The sequence below is a fragment of the Phascolarctos cinereus genome, unplaced genomic scaffold (assembly GCF_003287225.1).
Source record: "Phascolarctos cinereus isolate Bilbo 61053 unplaced genomic scaffold, phaCin_HiC Scaffold_3;HRSCAF=262, whole genome shotgun sequence".
Classification (NCBI taxonomy): Eukaryota; Metazoa; Chordata; class Mammalia; order Diprotodontia; family Phascolarctidae; genus Phascolarctos; species Phascolarctos cinereus.
In genome coordinates this window covers 234,193,390-234,214,315 of record NW_027555736.1, presented here as the reverse complement: position 1 = coordinate 234,214,315, position 20,926 = coordinate 234,193,390, and the positions used below count along the sequence as shown (strand labels likewise).

The following is a 20,926-nucleotide window of genomic DNA, read 5'->3' as shown; positions in this document are numbered from 1 at the left end:
TATCACACGTATAGGCCTAGTAGAGGTATAAGAATCAAAGGATACGCACAGTTTAGAGACACTGGAGGCATGGTTACAAATTGCTTTCCCAAATAGTTGGACCAGTTCAAAATTCCAATACCTCATTACTGTGCCTATTTTCCTTCACTCACTCTAAGAACTGCCATTTTACTTTTTTTGTCATTTTTGCCAACCTGATAAGCATGAAATGGAACTGCATTTCTCAAACTATTAGGGACATGGTCATTTTTTGACATGGCTGTTGGCAGTTTGGATTTTTTTCCTTTGAAAATTGCCTGTTCATATCCTTTGACCATTTATGTACTATGGAATGGCTCTTGTTAAAAATTTGAATTGGTTCCTTATGCACCTTGAATATGAGACCTTTATCAGAAATACTTGCCACACAGATTTTTCCTAGTTAACTGTTTCCCTTTAAATTTTAGCTGCACTGGTTTTGTTTGTGAGAAAATGGTTTAGTTTTATGTAAAGAGATTTGTCTATTTTGCCTTCTGTAACATTCTCTGGCTCTTGTTTGGTCATAAACTCCTTCCCTTATCCACAGATTAGAGCTAGGTAATTTCTTGCTCTTCTAATTTGTTTATGATGTGACTTTTTATATCTAAATCATGTATTCATTTGTGTTGGTCTAAACCTAATTTCTGCCATATTGCTTTCCAGTTTTCCCAATGGGTTTTGTCCAATGGTAAGTCCTTACCCTAGCAGATGGGGGTCTTTGTGTTTACTGAAGGGTATACTAATTTGTTCGCTTCTGTATGTTGTGTACCAGGCTAGCTAAGTACAGAGAGACTGCTCAGAGGTAGGCTGGCCACTTGGTGATGAATACTTTTGGTCAAGGTAATCCCTGAAACAAAGAAGCATACAAACTGACCTCAGTCCAGTGTGGCCCCCTTCTGATCCCGTAGTGATGCTGGCATAACATCAGAAAAGGAAGAAGAAAGTGTTAAGAATTAGAATTTTTAGACAATCAGAAAACATTTAACTTAAATGTTGGTAATCTAAATATGAGACTCTTGACCAAATATCAACAAGGGGGCTTAGTACTGGATGAACTAAAATGTAAAAATACTGACATTCTTACTATAAATGAAACTGGAAGACAAAAGGAAGTTGCTGCTGAATGAGAGTATGACCAACAGACATTTCCTGGAGAGACAAAGAGTTGGCGTGATTGGTTTTACTGTGCTTTCACAGGCAACAACAAATATTACCGCAGAGAATATTTGATCTCACACTGAAATGCTCATTATGAAGATAACTGTAGTTTACATACCAAGACCTATTGAAGATGGTGAGGTGGTAAAGATATCTTATAAAGAACTCAACAAAATTCTCTAAATGAAATCACTATATGTAAATATAGGGCAACTTCAATGTAAAGATGGGTACAGAGAATGGTGGGGGAAAATATTAGAAAACACAATTCAGGTATAAGAAATAAAGGAGTTCAAAGACTTGTTGATTTTACCTAAGTCTTACGACTAGATAATACAAACACTTTTTAAAGTAATCAGTACAGATCACAACCCATCCTTAACTTCTCATCCTGTGTGATACTCGTCCATGTCATTCTGTAAAACAAGACGTTTACCCTACATGTTGGAGATGCTAACAGCTTCCCCATAAATCCTCTGACATTGTCCAGGTACTATTGGAACACACACACTGTGCATTGGTTATCTTTCTCCATGCTAGCCCCACTTTTCTGGTTATAGGACTCTCATTCAGAGAGCTCTCACTTAGAGCTATGATATCAGCAAAGTAACTAGAGAAAGGAGAATGCTACAGATATACTTTACCAGAGCAACTAGGTGGCACAGTGAATAGAGCACCGGCCCTGGAGTCAGGAGGACCTGAGTTCAAATCTGGATTCAGACACATAACACTCACTAGCTGTGTGACTCTGGACAAGTCACTTAACCCCAAGTGCCTCAGCAAAACAAACAAAAAAGAAAACCACCCTGATATACTTCACCTAAATTTAGCAAAGCATTTGAAAAAACCTCTTTTATTATTTTGATGAACAAGACAGAGAGATAAAAGCTAAATGACTGTATAAATAGGTAGAGTCAACTAGGAGAGTAATCTCCTGTGGTTCCCCAAAGTATATGTCATTGGTCACCTTGTGTTATTTATTATTTTTATCAAACACTATGGTTTCATCCAAATGAAGCCATACAATTCACGTTCGTTAAATGTGCAAATGATAGGAAGCTGGTATGGAGAGCCAACATAACAGATTGACAGTGTCAGGATCAAAAAAGATCTCAATAAGCTGGGGTAGGTAAGTGAAAGAAAAGATGAAATTTAATGATATTCCTGTTAATGTAAGTTCACATGATAATAGGTATAGAATAGACAGAGCCCTTATTAGTCAATTGGTTTACATTCCTCCTTTTAAAGATAAGATATTCATATCCAATTCCTCTGACCCCAACCTTGCAGTCTTTTCATGACCTAGTTCTACAGAGATGGTTCAAAAAATTAATTTCACCAGTATAGTTTAGGGAAGCATGGCTAGACAATAATTTGTATGAAGAGAATCTCAGTGCTTTAAGGAACTGCAAACCAAAATGAAATGGCTAAAATGCTAATACTATCCCAGGTACAAATGAATTAGTATCCAGAATGCCATAGTTAGACTACATCTAGAGTTTTCTGTTCAGTTCTGGGTACCATATCTTACAAACAGTGCTGACAAAGCTGAGAGTATATCAAAAGGAAGATAGCCAGGAGGGGTCTGGAGATCATTCCATATCAGGATCAATGACAACTGGAATATTTAGGCTGAAGGCCTGGCTGTGTGACCATTTAACCTCTCTAAGCTTTAGTTTCCTCATTTGTAATATGGGAGTGATAATAATAGCACTTAACTCAAAGAGTTGTTTTCATGAGATAACATGTGTAAATTGCTTTGCAAACCTTAACGCATATATAAATCCTAGTTATTATGAGAAGAGAAAACTTGAGGAAACAAAAGAGCTATCTTCAAGGACTTAAATAGCTGTCATGTGAAAGACATGGTCTTTCTTGGTCCCTGGTAGTAGAACTACAAATAGTGAATAGAAGTGTTGCAGATAGGCAAATTTAAGCTTGGCAAATCTTTCTAATAATTAAAATTGTCCAAATGTGGAATGGGTTGTCCCAGGACAGAGTAAATTCTCCTTGTGTCTAAAAATTTTCAACTGCTAAGTGGATGACCATGTTGGTGATACTGCAGAAGGGATTTTCAGTTAGATACAGACTGTTCTTAGAGGTACCCTTCAACTGTGATTATATGACTTTAATCCATAAAATTAGCAAACTGTAATAATATATCACTAGGATATGAATGAATGCCATTAAAGTACTATTCTGAAGCATTCTGATAGTGTAGTGATGACTCTGGATTTCTCAAGGCAATGCCAAGAGTATAAACTCAGAAGATAAGCTTTTCTGTCTCTATACTGTTTCCCTTGGTGATGTCATCAGTTTCCATGGTTTTAATTACCATCTCCACATTATGATTCTCATCTGTTTGTCCAGCCCTAACCTCTCTCCTGATCTCTCATTTCTAACTGACTATTCATCTCAAACTTATTTAACTTGTCCCAAATGGAACTTACCTTTCCTCCCAACTCTAACCTTCCCCTCTTCAATACCTCCCTGTTATTGCTGAGGGTACCACCATCCTGCCAGTCCCCCACTTTCATTAACATAGGGGTCATACTCAGCTCCCCACTAACTCTCACTCTCCATATCCACTCAGTTGCCAAGTCCTGTTAATTCTACCTTCATAACACTTCTTGTGTATGTCCCCTTCTTTTCTCTGACATGGTCACCATCCTGGTGTAGGTTCTCACAATCTCAGCTAGACAATTGCAATAGCCTGCTGGTTGGTATCCTTGCTTCAATGGTGTCCCTACTGCAGCCTATCCTCCCACTTAGCTATCAAAAATGACCTTCCTACAGTGCAGGTCTGACCATTTCCCTGTTTATTCAGTAAATTTCCCAACTGTGAATGTTTTCAGTCTGTCCTCCTATGCCTGGAACTCTCTCCCTCCTCCTCTACACCTCCTCAATTCCCTGGCTTCCTTCAAGTCTCAGCTAAAGTCTTACCCTCTGAGATAAACTCTTCTCTGTCCTCATTAACCTTAGTGTCTTCCCTCTGAGATGATAGTCAATTTATTCTTTACATGTCTTATTTGTATATAGTCGTTTACATGTTGTCTCAACCATTAAATTATGACCTCCTAGAGAGCTAGAACTAATTTTTGCCTTTCTTAGTATCTCCTACATTTAGCATAGTGCCTATTTGGTACATATAGCAGGCCTTTAATAAATATTTATCATTGACTTGATCTGACAGATCCTACCAGGATAAATTCAAAGAGAACATTTAATGAACTTGGTGTTCACAAGGCGATGAACTCTTATAGTCACAAAAGTTCATAGATGATCTATTTATGTTTGTCAGTTGGTGGAGGGAATATTCATAATAAAACCTCAGATCCTTCAGGTACTGAAGTATTATAATTAATGGCAGAATTTTAAAGAAATGAAATAATTATACTACTGTTCAGTTATTCATTCAATCTAACCTAACAAGTAACAAATACCTAACAAGTATTTATTATGTGTATAGCAGGATTTGTTATGTGCTCTACACAAGAATTTTTTTTTAATACGCAGAGAACACATCATCGTCTGTGCTTTGGTAGTTCAACTATCAACCATATTCATTTCTACCTAACTCCTGACTATATTCCCTGACCATGCTCATCTGCCTATCTAATACATTTTTTACTTGGGAGAAAGAGAAGATATAGAAGCTAGACAAAGAATTAGAAAGAATGAAATGAGGAAAATGAGAGACTAAGTAGTAGGATACTTCTAGAATGATCATATCTGCCCAGCAGACAAGTAGAATCTATAAATAAAGTTGTTTTGTTCACTCTCACAATTCCTCTCTATCCTCCTCTCACCAGATATATAAAACACACATTAGATGGTTACCAAAGTAGATGATATGGTTCTCTTGCCCTAAAAGATGTTTATAACCTAGAAAAAAATATTTTGTAACCATAACATATTGGTGACCCTGGGGCATACTGGAATTTCATTCCTATGCTTTTTGGGATGAAGGAATAAAGAACACACAGGTATGGAAAGTCTATCCAAATTGGTCATTTTTTTTTCAATTCTCCTCCTACTTCCCATCTTTCCTTTCCTGACTACATCCCAGTAGGTCCAATACCTACATTTAACCTAACATTTCTATAGCTATCACCCTAGTCAAGGCTGTAATCTAGTATCCTATAGGAAGATAGCCACCTAGTCCTCCCATGGTCTCCTTGATAAAATATGAATTCCACTAGTCAAAGAATAAACACCAAGTTGCCCCATGGATGAAGTCTTTGTTCTAAGCATTCACTGAAGTTCATAGCTAGTTCAAACATCTGAGCTACATAGCCTTAGGCTTGGTTTTTAAACCAAGGGCTACACAGCCTCAAGAAGGGTACAGAGAGAAGGTGGAAGACATGCAAGAAGGGATACAGAAAGATACGGCCTGGATTCCCTGTTTAAAAGCCTATGTAACACAGTTCATCGTGGGAACCATGTAGTCCCAAGAAATGGGCAAGCTGAGAGATATAGGTAAGGGTGTTGCCAGCAGTCAAGTGGTAGTAGCAGAGGAAGAGAGTTCCTAGAACAAGCTCAACTTAGGAAGTGGGGGAGTTAGAAAGTTAAAGCAACAAGGGAAAGCTCCAATAGCATAACCAGGACTTTGTTCTTTATTGGCACTTCAGGATATTTGGATTGAGTAGGTTAAAATCCATCAGTCAAGCAATTATAAGTGTGTTTGGTAGGGGCAGACACTGCACTAGGTCCTGGGATTACAAATTAAAAAGAAAAAAAACTCCATTCTCAAGGAGTTTGCATTTTTTAATGGGAGAGACAGGTACACATATAAATACATACAGAATAAGTAAAATGAGAATAAGTACAAAGCATAAACTACAATAGAGTTGAGGGGAAGGAGTACCTAGCAATTGCAGAAATCAGAAACCACCTCATGTAGAAGGTAGTTCTTTACAAGGAGAGCAGGAATTTTGCTAGTGAAAGGTGAGGCAGTCAGGAGCTCGAATCATAAACAGTGGCCAGTACAAGGGCATGAGGACAGGAAACATAGTAAAGTATATAAAGCAAGGAGGCCAGTTTGGAGGGATTAAAGACTTTGGGAAGGGAAATAAAATATTGTGGACCAGAAAGACAGGTGAAGGACAAGCTGTAAAAAGCTTTAAGAGCCCTTCAACCCCCAAAAAGTAATTTATAATTTATCCTAAAGGAAAAAGGAATCATTGGAATTTATTAAGTAGGACAATGATATGGTCAGCTCTGAACTTAAGGAAAATCACTTTGGCAGCTTAATGGAAGATGGAAAGGTGTAGAAAGAGACTCAATAAAGGGAACTGATTAGGAAGATGTTGAAATAATCTATGTAAGAGGCAATGAGGATCTGGCCTAAGGTGGTGACCTAAGTAGATAGAAGGGGATCAGATATGAGACTCTGGGGCTGGATCTACATAGAGATAATTGAACTCATGGAGGTGATGAGTTCACCAAAAGAGAATTTTAGAGAGAAGGTGCAGGACAGAGCCTTTGAGAATATTCACAGAGCACATGATTAATCAGCAAAGGCACGTTCAGACAAGTACAAGGAGAATCAGGATTGTCATGAAAATGCAGAGGTGAGAACATCCAGGATGACAGGGTTGCCAACAATTTCAAATGCTGCTTAGAGGTCAAGAAGGATGCAGACTGGGAAAAGATGATCAGAACTGGCAACTAAGACATAATTGATAACTTTGAAAAGAATATAGTTTCAGGTGAATGATAAAGTAAGAAGCTAGGCTACAAAGGGTTAAGGAGTGGGAGATGGAGAGAACAAGTCTATATCACTTCTTCCAGGCATTTGGCTGAGAAAGGGAAGAGGGATGTAGGATGATAGCCTAAGAAGATGGTAAAGACTGATGAAGGTTTTTTTAAATATGTCATCCTGCTTTCTCACTTCTCCCTCTCCTGCCTATTCTTAGAATCTGGTGATTCCACTAGTTCTCAATCTCCCTAATTATACTATCATTCCATACTGGCATTCCAGACATAGGGAACTACTTAATCAAAGATACAGAAGTAGAAAGGGGAACAGACAGATGATACACAAGGCAAGTAGTTCATTTGACTGAAGCACAGAGTATAAGGTAAGGTAGAAGGGTATCATTTTGTGGAGGGTCTTGGGTAACAGATAAAGAAGTAAAGGAAGTAGGCAGCTACTGAAGGAGTCTGGGAGAATGAAAACTAACACGACAGAACTATGAATAAGGGAGGTAAAGTCTGGCAGCAGTATGAAGGACAGTTTCAGCTCTGAAAAAGGCTGCACAAAAACCCTAAAGCTTAGGAAAGTGCATCCTCCATCCCAGAAGCAGAGCCCCACTCTAGCACACAGTGAAAAGTTAGGAAATAAGCTGGAAAAATGAGCAAACAGAAAAAAAATTGTGACTATAGAAAGTTACTATGACAACAAGTGTTAAGGGTTGTTAAGGGGTCCCCTGAACTTGTCTTTTTGAGTTGAAAACATTGGACCCAGAGCATGCATGAAGCCCTGAATGTGTCAAGCACAAAGCCCTCACCCCCTAGCTTACATAATTTGTTATTTGTACCCCCAATCTGGATTCCCTGTGTACCCGTGAGAGGCAAAACAGGTGCCAGCCAGTCTGTGCCAGGCCGGGAAAATGCTTGTGCAGCTGGGGTTCTTCGCAGATCAGCAGACCCTCCTATCTTCATAGTCTAGCAGTTCCCAAAGGAAAAGAATGTGGCTTGGGGAGGGTTTTTATCCCTTTTCCCACTTTGACCGCACCTTTCGCCTCCCATGCCACACTCCTTCCTGTTTTCTCCTCCTCCTTTTGTAGTATTGTCACAAACATGCAAACTTCTGTAAGGACTGTGAACTCTTTGGGTTTGACATGCATGTTCATTTCTCTTGTAATAAATCTGGTTTTTACTTATGATATGATTGCCTATTGACAAAAGGAAGATCAAAACACACACTCAGAAGAAGACAACAAAGTCAAAACTGCTACATCCAAAGCCTCAAAGAAAAATATGAACTCAGACCATGGAAAGGCTCAAAAAAGATTCTGAAAATCAAGTAAGAGAGGTAGAAGAAAAATTGGGAAGAGAAATGAAAGTAATACAAGAAAATCATGAAAAATGAGTCAACAGAAGCAAAAGGATAGACAGGAGGGATAGACAGGGCAAAAGGAGAGAGAGGCAGAGAGAGGGAGAGAGAGAGTGTGTGTAGGATAAACAGGGGAAAATAGGATAGAAATACACAGTAATCATAACTATGAAAAAAATTTTACAACAAGTTTCTCTGATAAAGACCTCATTTCTCAAGTATATAGAGAACTGAGTCAAATTTATCAAAATAAGAACCATTTCTCAACTGATAAAGTCAAAGGATATGAACAGGCAGTTTTCAGTCAAAGTTATCAAAGCCATCTATAATCATATTTTTAAAATGCTCTAAATTATTATTGATTAAAGAAATGCAAATTAATACAACTGAGCTACTACCCCACACCTATCAAATTGGCTAATATGATGGAGAAGCAAAATGACAAATGTTGGATGTGGGAAAATTGAGACACTAATATGCACTGTTGGTGAAGCTGTATACTGATTCACCCATTCTGTAGAGCAATTCGGAACTATGCCCAAAGTGCTACAAAACCACGCATACCCTTTGACCAAGGAAAACCACTACTAGGTCTGTATCCCAGAGTTAAAAAAAAAAGGGAAAATGGTTAATGGCAAATGCTTGGGAGTCTACCTGCCAAGACAAACCCAGGAACTGTATGAACACAGTTACAACAACACTTTTTCACACAAATAAAGTCAGATCTAAACTGGAGACAGTACCAGCAATTTTGTAATGATGATCAACTGTGAAAAACTTGGCTATTCTGATCAATACAATGATCCAACACAATGCCAAAGGATTCATGGTGAAAAATGCTGTCTACCTCCAGAGAGACAATTGATGAACTCTGAGTGCAAACTGAAGTATAATTTTCTCACTTTATTTATTTTTCTTCCCCTTTCTTTAAAATTATGGCCAATATGGGAAATATGCCCTGCATGATTTCACATGTACAGCTGGTATGATATTGCTTGTCTTCTTAATGGTTGGGGGGGTGGAAGGGAGGGAGAGGATTTGGAATTCAAAATTTAAAAAGAAAAGTGTTAAAAAAAAAAAAGAAACCAAGAAAATAATAAAATTAACAATTGGAGAAATATTAATTGCTAATGGGTAGACTGAGCCAATTTAGTAAAAATGATAAGTCTACCTAAATTAAGTTATTTATTCAGTACTATACCAAACTACCAAAAATTTATTTTATACAACTAGAACAAAATATTAAAATTCACCTGGAAGAACAAAAGGTCAAGAATATCAAGGGAATCAATGAAAAGAAGATGTAAATGAAGATGGCCTGGTGGTACCATATTTCAAACTGTATTATAAAGTAGTAATCATAAAAACAGGCTGGTACAGGGGCAGCTAGGTGGTGCAGGGATAGAGCTCTGACCTTGCAGTCAGGAGGACCTGAGTTCAAATCCAGTCTCAGACACAAAATACACAACACTTACTAGCTGTGTGACCCTGGGCAAGTCACTTAACCCTGATTGCCTAGTCAAAAAAAAATAGGCTGGTACTGGCTAAGAAATAGAGTGATGGATAACTAGAATAGATTAGGTACACAATACACAGTAGTAAATGACCATAGTAATCTAGTGTTTGATAAACCCCAAAGATCCAGGCTTTGGGGACAAAAACTCACTATTTGACAAAAAAACTGCTGGAAAAACTGGAAAGCAGTTTGGCAGAAACTAGATATAGAACAACATCTCACAACATATATCAAACACAATAATGTCAAAATGGGTAGATGATTTATTCATAAAGAGTGATATCATAAGCAAATTAGGGAAGCATAGAATAGTTTACCCACCAGATCTATGGATAAGGGAAGAATTTATGACCAAATAATGGATATAGAGCACTACAGGATATAAAATGGATAATTTTGATTATATTAATTTGAAAAGTTTTTCCACAAACAAGCCCAATGCAGCCAAGCTTAGAAGGAAAGCAAGAAACTGGAAAAACAATTTTAAAGCAAGTTTCTCTGACAAAGACCTCATTATTCAAATATATAGAGAACTGAGTTAAATTTATAAGAATACAAGTCATTCTCCAATTGATAAATGGTCAAAGGATATGAACAGGCAGTTTTCAGAAGAAACCAAAGCTATTTATAGTCATAAGAAAAAAATGTTCTAAATCACTTTTAAAGAAATGCAAATTATAACAACTCTGAATTACCACCTCATACCTACCAAACTGGCTAATGGAAAATGAAAATGTTGGAGGAAATGTGGGGAAATTAGGACACTAATGTACTGTTGGTGAAGTTGTGAACTGATTCAACCATTCTGGAGAGCATTTCAGAACTATGCCCAAAGGGCATATCTGTGGGTATCACCTTTGACCCAACAATATCACTTCTAGGTCTGTATCCAGAGAGATCAAAGAAAAAGGACTTATATGTACAAAAATATTTATAGCAGTTTTTCTTGTGGTGGCAAAGAATTAAAAAGAAGGGATGCCCATCAACTGGGAAATGACTGAACAAGTTATGGAATACGATTGTGATGAAATAGTATTGTGCTATAAGAACCGATGAGCAGGATGCTTTCAGGAAAATCTGGGAAAACTTAGATGAACTGATACAAAGTGAAGTGAGCAGAACCAGGAGAATATTGTACACAGTAACAGCTGTATTGTAGGATGATCAACTGTGATAACAGTAATTCTAAACAATACAATGATCCAAGAAAATTCCAAAGGACTAATGATGAAAAGTGCTATCTACACCAGAGAAAGAACTGATGGGAGTCTGAATGCCGATCAAAGCACACTTTTTGTAAAACTTTATTTTTCTTGGGATTTTTAAAATCTGTTTTCTCTTGCAATATGGCTAATATGAAAATATGTTTTGCATGATTGCTCATGTATAATGTATAGCAAATTGCTTGCCTTCTCAAGAAAAGGCAGAGGAAAGAATTTGGAACTCAATGAATGTTAAAAAGAATGTTAATTTTTTTTACACGTAACTGAGAAAAAGATAACATTTTAAAAAGTATATACAAAATAACTTTAAAGAGAATAAATACAAAGTAGTTAACTACAAAGTAGTTTGGGAGAGAAGGTACTAGGTGTTGGATTGATCAGGAAAGGCTTGACCTACTGTATATGGGCTGAATTTGCAGTATATTCAGCTAGTGGGCTATGTATGGGCTTTTATCCAAAGGCAGTGCCCCTTCATACATTTCACCCTGTTAGGGGACTTCCCTGAGCTATTAGGCAAGAGGATCTAATACTGGAGGTGGAAAGCACATAACAGTTTTGAAATTCAAATACACTTGGTAGGTCCCCACACACGCTCATCTGGCCATTAGCTTTCCTAATTTACAAGGTACTAAAGCTGCCCACTTCAACATTTCTTGAAACTCTTTCATTAAAGGATTATAGTACAAATATGGCAGCTAAGTGATCCAAACTACAAAGAAATAGTAACTGAAATTAATGAAATCAGTTGGGAGTCTGTCACATATCATAACTAGACGTACCAAAGAGTGATGAGGAATAGGGCCCCCCCACACACACACATTTAGAATACATTCTATCCTGTTTTTACGCCTTAGCACAAACTATTCCTTATGACTAGAATGAATTTATTACCTACTCAGCTCTTCCCCTTAGGATTCAGTACCTTCTCCAGGGCTCAGCTCAAGTGCCGTCTCCTACAAGAGACCTTTTCTGATTCCCTCAGTTGTCAGTAACCACCCCTCACTCTTCCATGCCCACCACACACTATGTAAACTTTTTTTACTTTCTTATCTGTGTACAAGTTGTTTCTCTCCAGGGTAATTTAAACTGTTTTAGAACAAGGATTGTTTTTGTCTTGGAATCCTCAGTGCCTAGCAGTGTTTCCTAAATAAACTCTCAATGAATAATACATGATGATGATGGCTAGCATTTATAGAGTACTTTGAGGCTTTCAGGGCATTTTACATATATCACCTCATTTGATCAAATAAAAAAAAAAGCTCTGTAAAGCCATACCACTTTGTATAATTTTTTCTTAAATTGACTTTCAATGGTCCAATTTTCCTCACAGATGAATTCAGCTAACAACAGCATATGATTTTAGTAGTGATGCAGGTTTTCCTCATTTTCTTTTCTTTAGCATTAACTTTTGTTACATTTGAGAAAGGGCGATTTGTACACAGATAAGAAAGTAAAAAAAGTTTACATAGTGTGTGGTGGGCATGGAAGAGTGAGGGGTGGTTACTGACAACTGAGGGAATCAGAAAAGGTCTCTTGTAGGAGACGGCACTTGAGCTGAGCCCTGGAGAAGGTACTGAATCCTAAGGGGAAGAGCTGAGTAGGTAAGAATCTTGCTCTAACATGGTTGCTATCATGAACTCAGAAAAAAAGTGTTCCCTCAACTTCCACATAATCTTTCATAGGGCTTTAAAGGGTTATTCCTACAAGGAAAAGTTCTATTCCCTAATAGGAACATTATAAAATAATTGGGCCATATTTGAATTCCTTTAACTAAATGGTTGGGGGAAATGCAGCAGAGGTAGGACCCCCCATTATAGTTTTGATTCCATGCAGTCATTAAAATGGTTTTTAATTTTAACAAAGTGAATTAGAACAGAGTAGAACATCAATGAATATGTACAAAGAAATACTACATATTTCAGATATAAAACACAACAAAATTCAAGAAACCTATGGGCAAAGATGACATGAATAAATTAAATTTGTAGAATGGAAAAATTCTTGTGTCTATTTAATATCCCTCCCAGCATATCTTTCACAAAAGTTTTAGGCAAGTTACTAAGTTCTGTTGAGGTCTAGGGGTGCTGGGAAATTCAAGGGCAGAAGACTCGGGTCCTGCCTCAAATGAATTTGACTCAAGCCTTCTTTCAGTCAGAGACAATGTCTGTTAAAACACAGATTGGGAGGGGGGGTGAGATTTGAAGAATCTGTACTATTGGCTAGATTTGAAGAATCTGAGCATTTGTGACGCTTGTACTGACAACCAGTCAAGACTCTTAAGGAATCTGAGCCATTTAATGGGGGGGCAAGATGGACCTTATATACAGAAAGACTGTGGGAATATCTGGATGTGATCAAGGAGTGGCCAAGTAATCTGGGGTGAATAGGAGGTAACAGAGAGGGGGGATCTAGATGGAATCAAGGAGTGGCTGGCTAGGGTGGGGCCAGGTGCAGATAATGAGGGCTGGGCTGGGTTAAAGGTAACAAAGAATAAGAGATTCAGGCAGGGTCAAGGCCATAATGCAAGGACAGTTAAAAGGATATATACTGAGATGAGCCTCAGGCAAATGGCAGGGCCAAGTGGGAGAGTTCAGGAGAAGTTGTGGGGGGAGGGTTTCCAGGGCCTGTACCCCAGAATAGACCCAATATTCCTCTCTCCCCCGACCAGCTTTTTAGGGAGATACTAAGCAACATGTAGATGCCTATGGGAAGGAGATGCAAAGGGGCTAGAGAGTATTATGATAACTATAAGTAATGATAATAATGATAGCTATGTCAACCTAAAAGTTGGTTAAAGAGACAACAAACTAGGTGATAAGTAAATTCATACTGTTTATTCCCTTAAGCTAGGGACATGTACACAGAGCCAGAGCCTTAACTCTGACTGACTCAATTTTAAAAAGACATTTAAACCCTGACTCAGGATGCCTGTGTTACTCAAAAAACAAATAGCCTCCATATGTTTTTTAACATATAGCATGAGAAAGGAAAGTTTCTTAGTTGAATAGGTTGTAAATATAATAAGACAAGAGAAGTAACAAAGTGTAAATTGGAATTACAGTCCTAAAATATCTGTGTTTCCCCTACATAATGTATGTCTATAGTGAATGGGATGTCACAGTGAAGACTCCTCAGTGTAATTAAGGTTTGGGATAAGACTGAGTGGGATGAGGGGTCCAGTGAAGACTTCTTAGAAGAATAAATATAAATTGTATTGTGACTCAAGGCAGGCATAGCAGCCTGACAGGCCTAAGTTTTGATTTACTAGAAATCACCTGATTTATGGGAATCCAACCCCAAGTACTCCCCACCTTCTTATGCCATTGTTCCAAGCCTGAAACCCTTGAAACACCCCCTGTATTTTGTTGTTACACCTGTTGCTATATTCTGGTCATAGTGACCTTGCCACAACAGCACAGTGTCTACGTGACTGCATATTTTTAATTGTTTCTTTGGCAACACTTCAGTAAACTAAGGGGCTAAATACAATACGTATATAGTTTCTTTTGTTTTGTTTTCTGTTTCTACAGATTGCAAGCCAAACATTGGCCAGTTGGTGGGAGGGGGCTTTACCCATTAGGTATTTGCTTCTGTCTTTGTCTCCCTTCAGCAGAGTATACTGGTGGAGGGACACCCTATTCTCCAAAATAGCAAATAAAAATTAACTTTCTGTTTCTCCTTGAAAAACCTCTAAGTGTGTTTTTTAATTTGAGTGGCATCCCACACAACAGGATACCAAAATAAGAAAAATACCACTGATTTGGTTTAGGGATTGAGGGGAGCTGGGACCCCAAAATCAAAAAGCAGGTCCTGTTTGAAAGAATTCGACCCAAACCTTCTTTCAGCCAAAGACAAGGCTTATTGGAACACTGTCATATCGGACAGATTCTTAAGGAGTCTGAACATGGGTAAGCAGTGGCTAGATTATAAGAATCTGAAGTGGCTAGATTTTAAGAATTTAAACTATGGCTAGATTATAAGAATCCCAGCCTCTTAACAAAACAAGGAGGACCATATTATATACAGAAAGACTGTGGGAGGGATCTAGGAGTGGCCAGTAAACTGGGGTGAACAGAACTCCAGAGACCTGGACTTCATGACCAAGGGAGAATGGAGCCTAGCAAGGATTAAGCCTGGGAAGTGGCAGGGGGCCCCAGGCTAGATTAACAGAACTGGGAGACTGGGTGTAGCCACAATGAAAGGCCAGTTGATGGGATTATAGCCTCAGGTAGAAGGCCAGAGATTTGGCTAAGTGAGAAAGTCCCAGTTTTTCCTTTCTGGGGTTTAGATCCCAACCCCATCACCACTATTCAAGACAGTGTCTGGTCCCAGGCATCCTGTCCTTAGTGATCACAGACAGAGAATTTAGGTAACTAGGAATTTTATGGTAATTAGAAAATTGTAAGCTGTTTTTGAGAAAAGGAGATACTATTTTAAGAAAAAAAATGTTTTGAAATCTTTGATACTCTTTTTAGAGAGCCTACTAAATTTCTATTTGCAAGAAAATTATGTCCAAACCTACTATGAACTTGGGGTTTCGTTCCTGGGTTTGTTGTATCCTTGGACTGGACTTAATTGGGTGCTTTTAGAGAAACAGTCTCAATGGGAGCAGTGTCAGAGATCTAAAGCTAGTGATTAATACTAAAGCATCTAAATTTCTGTAATAAACTGTAAGTAGGAAAGATCTTACTGTTTTGATCTGAATTCATTCTATGGTCTAGAAAGAGCTAAAATTACTATTTGAACTTATGTATAATATTCGAGTCCTGAAAGTGTCTCATTCCTTCAGATTAAGGATGGTTAGAAAGGGATAGATGAGCTTGAGAAACAGAAAGGCAAATCTATTTAGAGTAGCAACTTATGATCTTAATGGAAATTTGATTTTACTTCGGATGTTATGTAGGAAATGCAAGCTACTTAGAGCTCACTCTGGAGATGTTCCCTAATTAATGTGAGACTATAGTCACACCTGAAACTCTGATGAGGGGAATTTGCTATCTAAGACCTTGGAATCTGTTAATGAACTATTATTTTGGGTCTAACTCCAGGTATGGTTAACAAAGAACTGATTAAGCTACTGACCCATGACGTCAGCAACCTGCAAAGAGGTTTGTGACTGCACCTATGAGCTGCAAGAAGGTGTTCTCATGGGAAGGTCGGGAGAAAGACTTTTCTGCATGGCTGAGGTAGGATTCTCCTGACTCAATTTCCCTACTATGACACCTGGCAGACTTTAAACCTGGCTCAATGCAGTTGGTTATTATAACTTCTGCCTGGAGTTGACATGAATCTAGGGAAGCATTGTTCCCTTACTTTAGTTATGTTCTTTTATGGCAAATTCCTATATTCATAAATTTGTAAGCATGAATACCTAATCTATTAAGCAATAGATTGATGCAGGAACATCTGAGGTTATTATAGTAAGATACAAAAGATTGAGTTATTTGGCCTAGAATTTCAGAATTAAGTATATTCCTGTATAAGTCAGGATCCCTTAATTTCTCATAATGGTTATGATGAGGTCTGGAGGTTTGGGGGTGCTGGGACTCCAAGGTCACAGCACAAGGGTCCCTCCTGAAGAAGTTCAGCCCAGGTCTTTTCAGCCGGGGGGAAGTTTGTTGGAAATAAACATATAGGCCAGGTGATGCCCATAAGGAAGAGTGGGCATGAGAAAGTCTCTGGATCTTACATACACTAAAGTAACTTTGACCAGAGAAGAGGCTGAGAAAGGGGTCTAGGAGAGAATTCTGATTGGAATATCTAAGAGATTGAATAGACAATGGGAATATATAATGAAGGGAACTGGAAGAAGTTTGAAAGGCATCTGAATAAGATCAAAAAGTGGGGTCAGGGCTTTCAAAGGAAGATGGAGAGCTAGGGCCCTTAGACAAATGAGAACCACATTCTTTCTGAGGCAAGGGGCAGGGGTCCACTTGGACCTTACCCCATCATTAGGGGATAATTAGGCCAGGAGATTGTGGAAGAAGGATATTATTCTGTTACTTAGTTAATACTTAGTTAATGTTAAAGTTATCTCAGTTTTGTTACAATTAATGTTAAAAGAGGAATAGCTTATGGCTTATCTTGTAAATGCCTTAAAGAAGCCTATTTTAATAAGGATTATTTATTGTGCATGACTAGAAGTTGGGATTGTTTTGGTATTTGATTTGTACTGGTTTTAAATTAACTACTATGTATTGGAATGTGGTATTAATTCCTTAGTGGAATCTCATCCTCCTGATGAGGAATATGAATAGGAATGAATAATGAACTAATGTAAGGTATAAAACTAGAAGTAATGCAGAGTGTAAGACTAGGTTCTAATTTTTTCATTTGAGCATCCTGAAACATGACAATTGGACAAAGTTCCAATTTTGATCTGGTAATGGTAAAGACCTAGGGGTTGAGTTAATTTTCGTTATTTGCCCTGGTTATTGGCAAGGTAATTTAAAATTGTGTTGAGATCAATCTTGTAGGAGAGTGGCTACAAGAAGGAGGATCTCTGCAGGAGGAGAGTGAGAGTCTGCTGGATGCTGTTTGAACAGCACTTAGACAAGAAGACTTCACCAGATGATGCCCAGAGTGTCAGACAGCAGTATGAGAAGAGACTTCTGAAGCTTTAAATGGACAATTTATCATTACCTTTGGGCCTCTGTATCTGTAAGGTGTAATGTTTGTGAGGAGGCTTCAAATTGTAAGAAATGAGAAGGGGGAATTGCGAGAGATGAACTCTCAAAAGTGAAGCCTCCTCAAAAAGTCAATAATTCTTGATTATTACTTTCAAAATCCTCTCCCACTCAGACCCTGTTTTTAAGCACTTTTAACAGAAAGAATAAGCCCTGCCCCATCCCCAACCTGAGCCGTTTGCCCTTGGCTTCTGGCCTCTTTCCTTGTCTTTGAATTTTGTACCTGGAATGTAAGCCCCACCTCCCAGTTAAGGGGATAGGAAGAAACTTCCCAGTTTAGAATGTAAGCCTCACCTCCCAATTAGAATGTAAGCCCACCCCCAGTTAAGGGAGTAAGGGATAGTGGTGGGTGGAGACTTGTTTGCATGGTGGGTGGAGATTTGCTTTTATAAGGCTGCCCTGTTAAGCGGTCTCTCTCTCCATGTGTATGATGGAGCAGACAGCCATCTCTGGAGATTGTAATAAAGGTAGTAACCTTTGCTTTCCACCTTGAGAAATCTCAAGTTTAATTTGGGTTAGGGTCGCTGTCGCACACATAAGGAACCTTGGTTAAGATAATCAGCGTGCAAGTACGCTTTAAAAAACCACAAAGGCACTCATGAGGCAAGTTTTTAGAATGTAAACACAGGAAGAAAAGAATGTTATAACATCCTTGAAATGTTTCCACTGTTAATTACTAGACTTTCCCCACTTGATAGACATATACTCCCCTCCCCCCAATCGCATAAAAGTGCCTGTCTCTGCCATGTATAATAGGAACAGAGCTCAGAGCAATCTGTTCCTCTTGATTTAACAAATAATATCTCTTCTGGCTTAAATAACTGAGCTGGATCTGGTTCTGACAAACATTATAATAGTAAATACTCAAAACATCTAAATGTCCAACGGTTGAGGGATGGCTAAACAAATTGTGGTAAATGTAGTAAAATGCCAGAATACCATTAAGAATTACAAATATGAGGCATATAATGAGGAAGATCTGTATAAAATTATGCAAACTGAAGAAAGAACAAGTATGCTGTCATACCTGTGAATGTACAATCACAGGAATCAGAGTGAGGATTTAGGTAAGGTAGTAATAAATTATGCTTACTTGCATATTGGAGTATTTTTCTTTGTGAACACATTTGCAGTGTTTTGTTTTTACTGTAAAATTCATAGGAAAAAAAGGGTACACTCCAAACATCTCTAATTTCTTTTAACTAAATCATGAATTTATCTGAACATAGTTTAATCTTTTTTTATGCCTTACACTATTACTTAGGCATATGAACTGGATACTTGCTCTGTAATGTATCATTTATTTGTCCAACAACTGTTCTTACAATTTTTAAAAACACTTTTCGACTCTGGTAATTCAGTCCCAATTAAGCATTTACTATGCATAAGACACTGTCCTATGCACTGGAAGTTGATGAACAATCTTATCCTATTTATGCCCTTCATGGTTTTGCACATTTTAATTCTATAAGCTTTTCTAGAGTTGAAAAATCTTGCTTAAAACGGATGTTTTCAAGGCCAAGTTACAACTGTGAGCCAAATTATTCTGATGTCAAACATGTCAAATTTTAAAAAATTATTTTCAGTTCCAAATTCTCTCCCTCCCTCCAATACATTCCTCTAGTCACCCGTTGAAAAGGCAAGAAATGATACTCATTATATATACATGAAGTCATGCAAACCTGTCTATTTTAAAAACTAAACAACCTTAAGATAAAAACATCTACCTTCAATGATTAACCAGAATAGCATTAAGAAAGGATAGTTCCAAGAACTTCAGACACATTAATAATAATGTAATATTCAATTGTCCTCTAAAAAAACGTTCAAAATTAATTCTGAGCTTGAAACAAAACAAACCATTTTATGTTGTGTAGCCTAACTGAATCAATTACCAGAGTCGGTAACAAGCACGGTACTTGACCTTATAACACAGTGGATAACAAGGTTATTTGAATTAAGACATTCTGAGATTTCGAATAGCAATTCGGAAATGCCACTCTCCCCCAAAGGACGGTCCTAAAATAGAATGTGTTTTTTCCAAAGTGTATAGGTATTGTTTCTTCAGAAACTCCTCTCCCATATTCCTGGGGATTCTACACTCCATCGGTCTAGGACCTCTCGCCCTCTAGTTGCAATCATTTAAATTTCTAAAACAGAAAACTGCCTCCTCCCCTCTCCTTAAAAAATAAATATCTGTAGCGCAGCTCTCCCTGAAAAATACCGAAGAATGGCTTCTCTCATCCTTACTCAAATCCTCAGGGCAGAGTTCTCCCAGGGCCCCGGGGCCAAGAACTTCATCTGCTAAGTAACACATCTACCGTCTCTGTCTCTTGGCGACCAACAGAGGAGCCGCGGAGATCCTGGAGGCAGGCAAGGAAGGAGGGAGAGGGTCGCTCCCCACCGCGGCAAGGCAAAAGGACTCGATTCAGGGAAGGCGGCAGGGAGAACGAAGGGATCTCCAGATGGAGTCACTGTCTTTCTTTTTTTTTTAATTATTATTAAAAAGAATTAGCGGAGGGGAAACATGGGGAAGGGAAAGGTCCTTTCTCGAGCCAAACCTGGCACGGGTGAGGGAAAAACAACAACCCCAACCCGCTCACCCCGAGGGCCCGAGAGCATAAAGGATGCTAGGGGGAGAGCTTTTCTGTCGGGCTCGGCCGCCCCAAGGGTCCGGGGCTTCGGCCTGAGGCGGGCGGCAGCCGCCCCCTTCGCTCCGGGGTCCGGCCGCCGAGCGGCCCTGCACCGAGATGCCTCCCAGTCCCCGCTTCCCCGCCTCTGTCCCCCCCAGCCCCCTCCCAGGGCTGACCGTCATCGCGCGGGACACCGGCCGGAGCAAACACCGGCCTCGGGAGAGCCAACGGAAAATACCTGAGTCCCGGGGATCGTGCCGGCGGCGACTGAAGCAGGAGGGACCAGAAACAAGAGAGACCGGGGCGGGAGCCACACTCGCCTCCAGTCAAACGCCGACGGACACACACGAGTAGGGCGGGTGACTTCCGCCCGAAGCCCCGCCGCCCCGAGATTGAGCCGCATCACTTCCGCCCATGCACGGGCCTTCATCCCTCTCTCTTTCCCTCCCCTAGCAATCATTCGCGGCTGGTTTCTTCAGGCCTCTTTCGGGGGGAGGGGGGAGTACTTCTTGGAGACCACATATCCCAGAGTTCTCCCTTCCCCTTAAGGGGTTTCATTCCGGGTCAAGAGATCGCACGCCGGCTAGTCACCATGGAAGCGGTCGGTTTGGTCACGTGGTGCCCTTGGTTAC

The 20,926-nt window shown here is 39.1% G+C and overlaps 1 protein-coding gene across 3 annotated transcripts in view; it reads right to left on the bottom strand.

Moving 5' to 3' along the window:
- KLHL28 (kelch like family member 28) overlaps positions 1-20,835 on the bottom strand; it is a 45,209-nt gene extending 24,374 nt beyond the window's left edge. For 2 of the 3 annotated variants that reach the window (XM_020986424.2, XM_020986426.2), the window contains exons 1-2: positions 20,533-20,835; positions 893-931 (exon numbers count right to left, since the gene is read on the bottom strand). In XM_020986424.2, coding sequence (XP_020842083.1) covers positions 893-931; positions 20,533-20,754 — 261 coding nt within the window. In that variant the 5' untranslated portion in view covers positions 20,755-20,835. The remainder of the gene's footprint in view (positions 1-892; positions 932-20,532) is intronic. The other variant, XM_020986425.2, reaches the window with a different exon arrangement.
- Between the last annotated feature and the right edge of the window lie 91 nt (positions 20,836-20,926).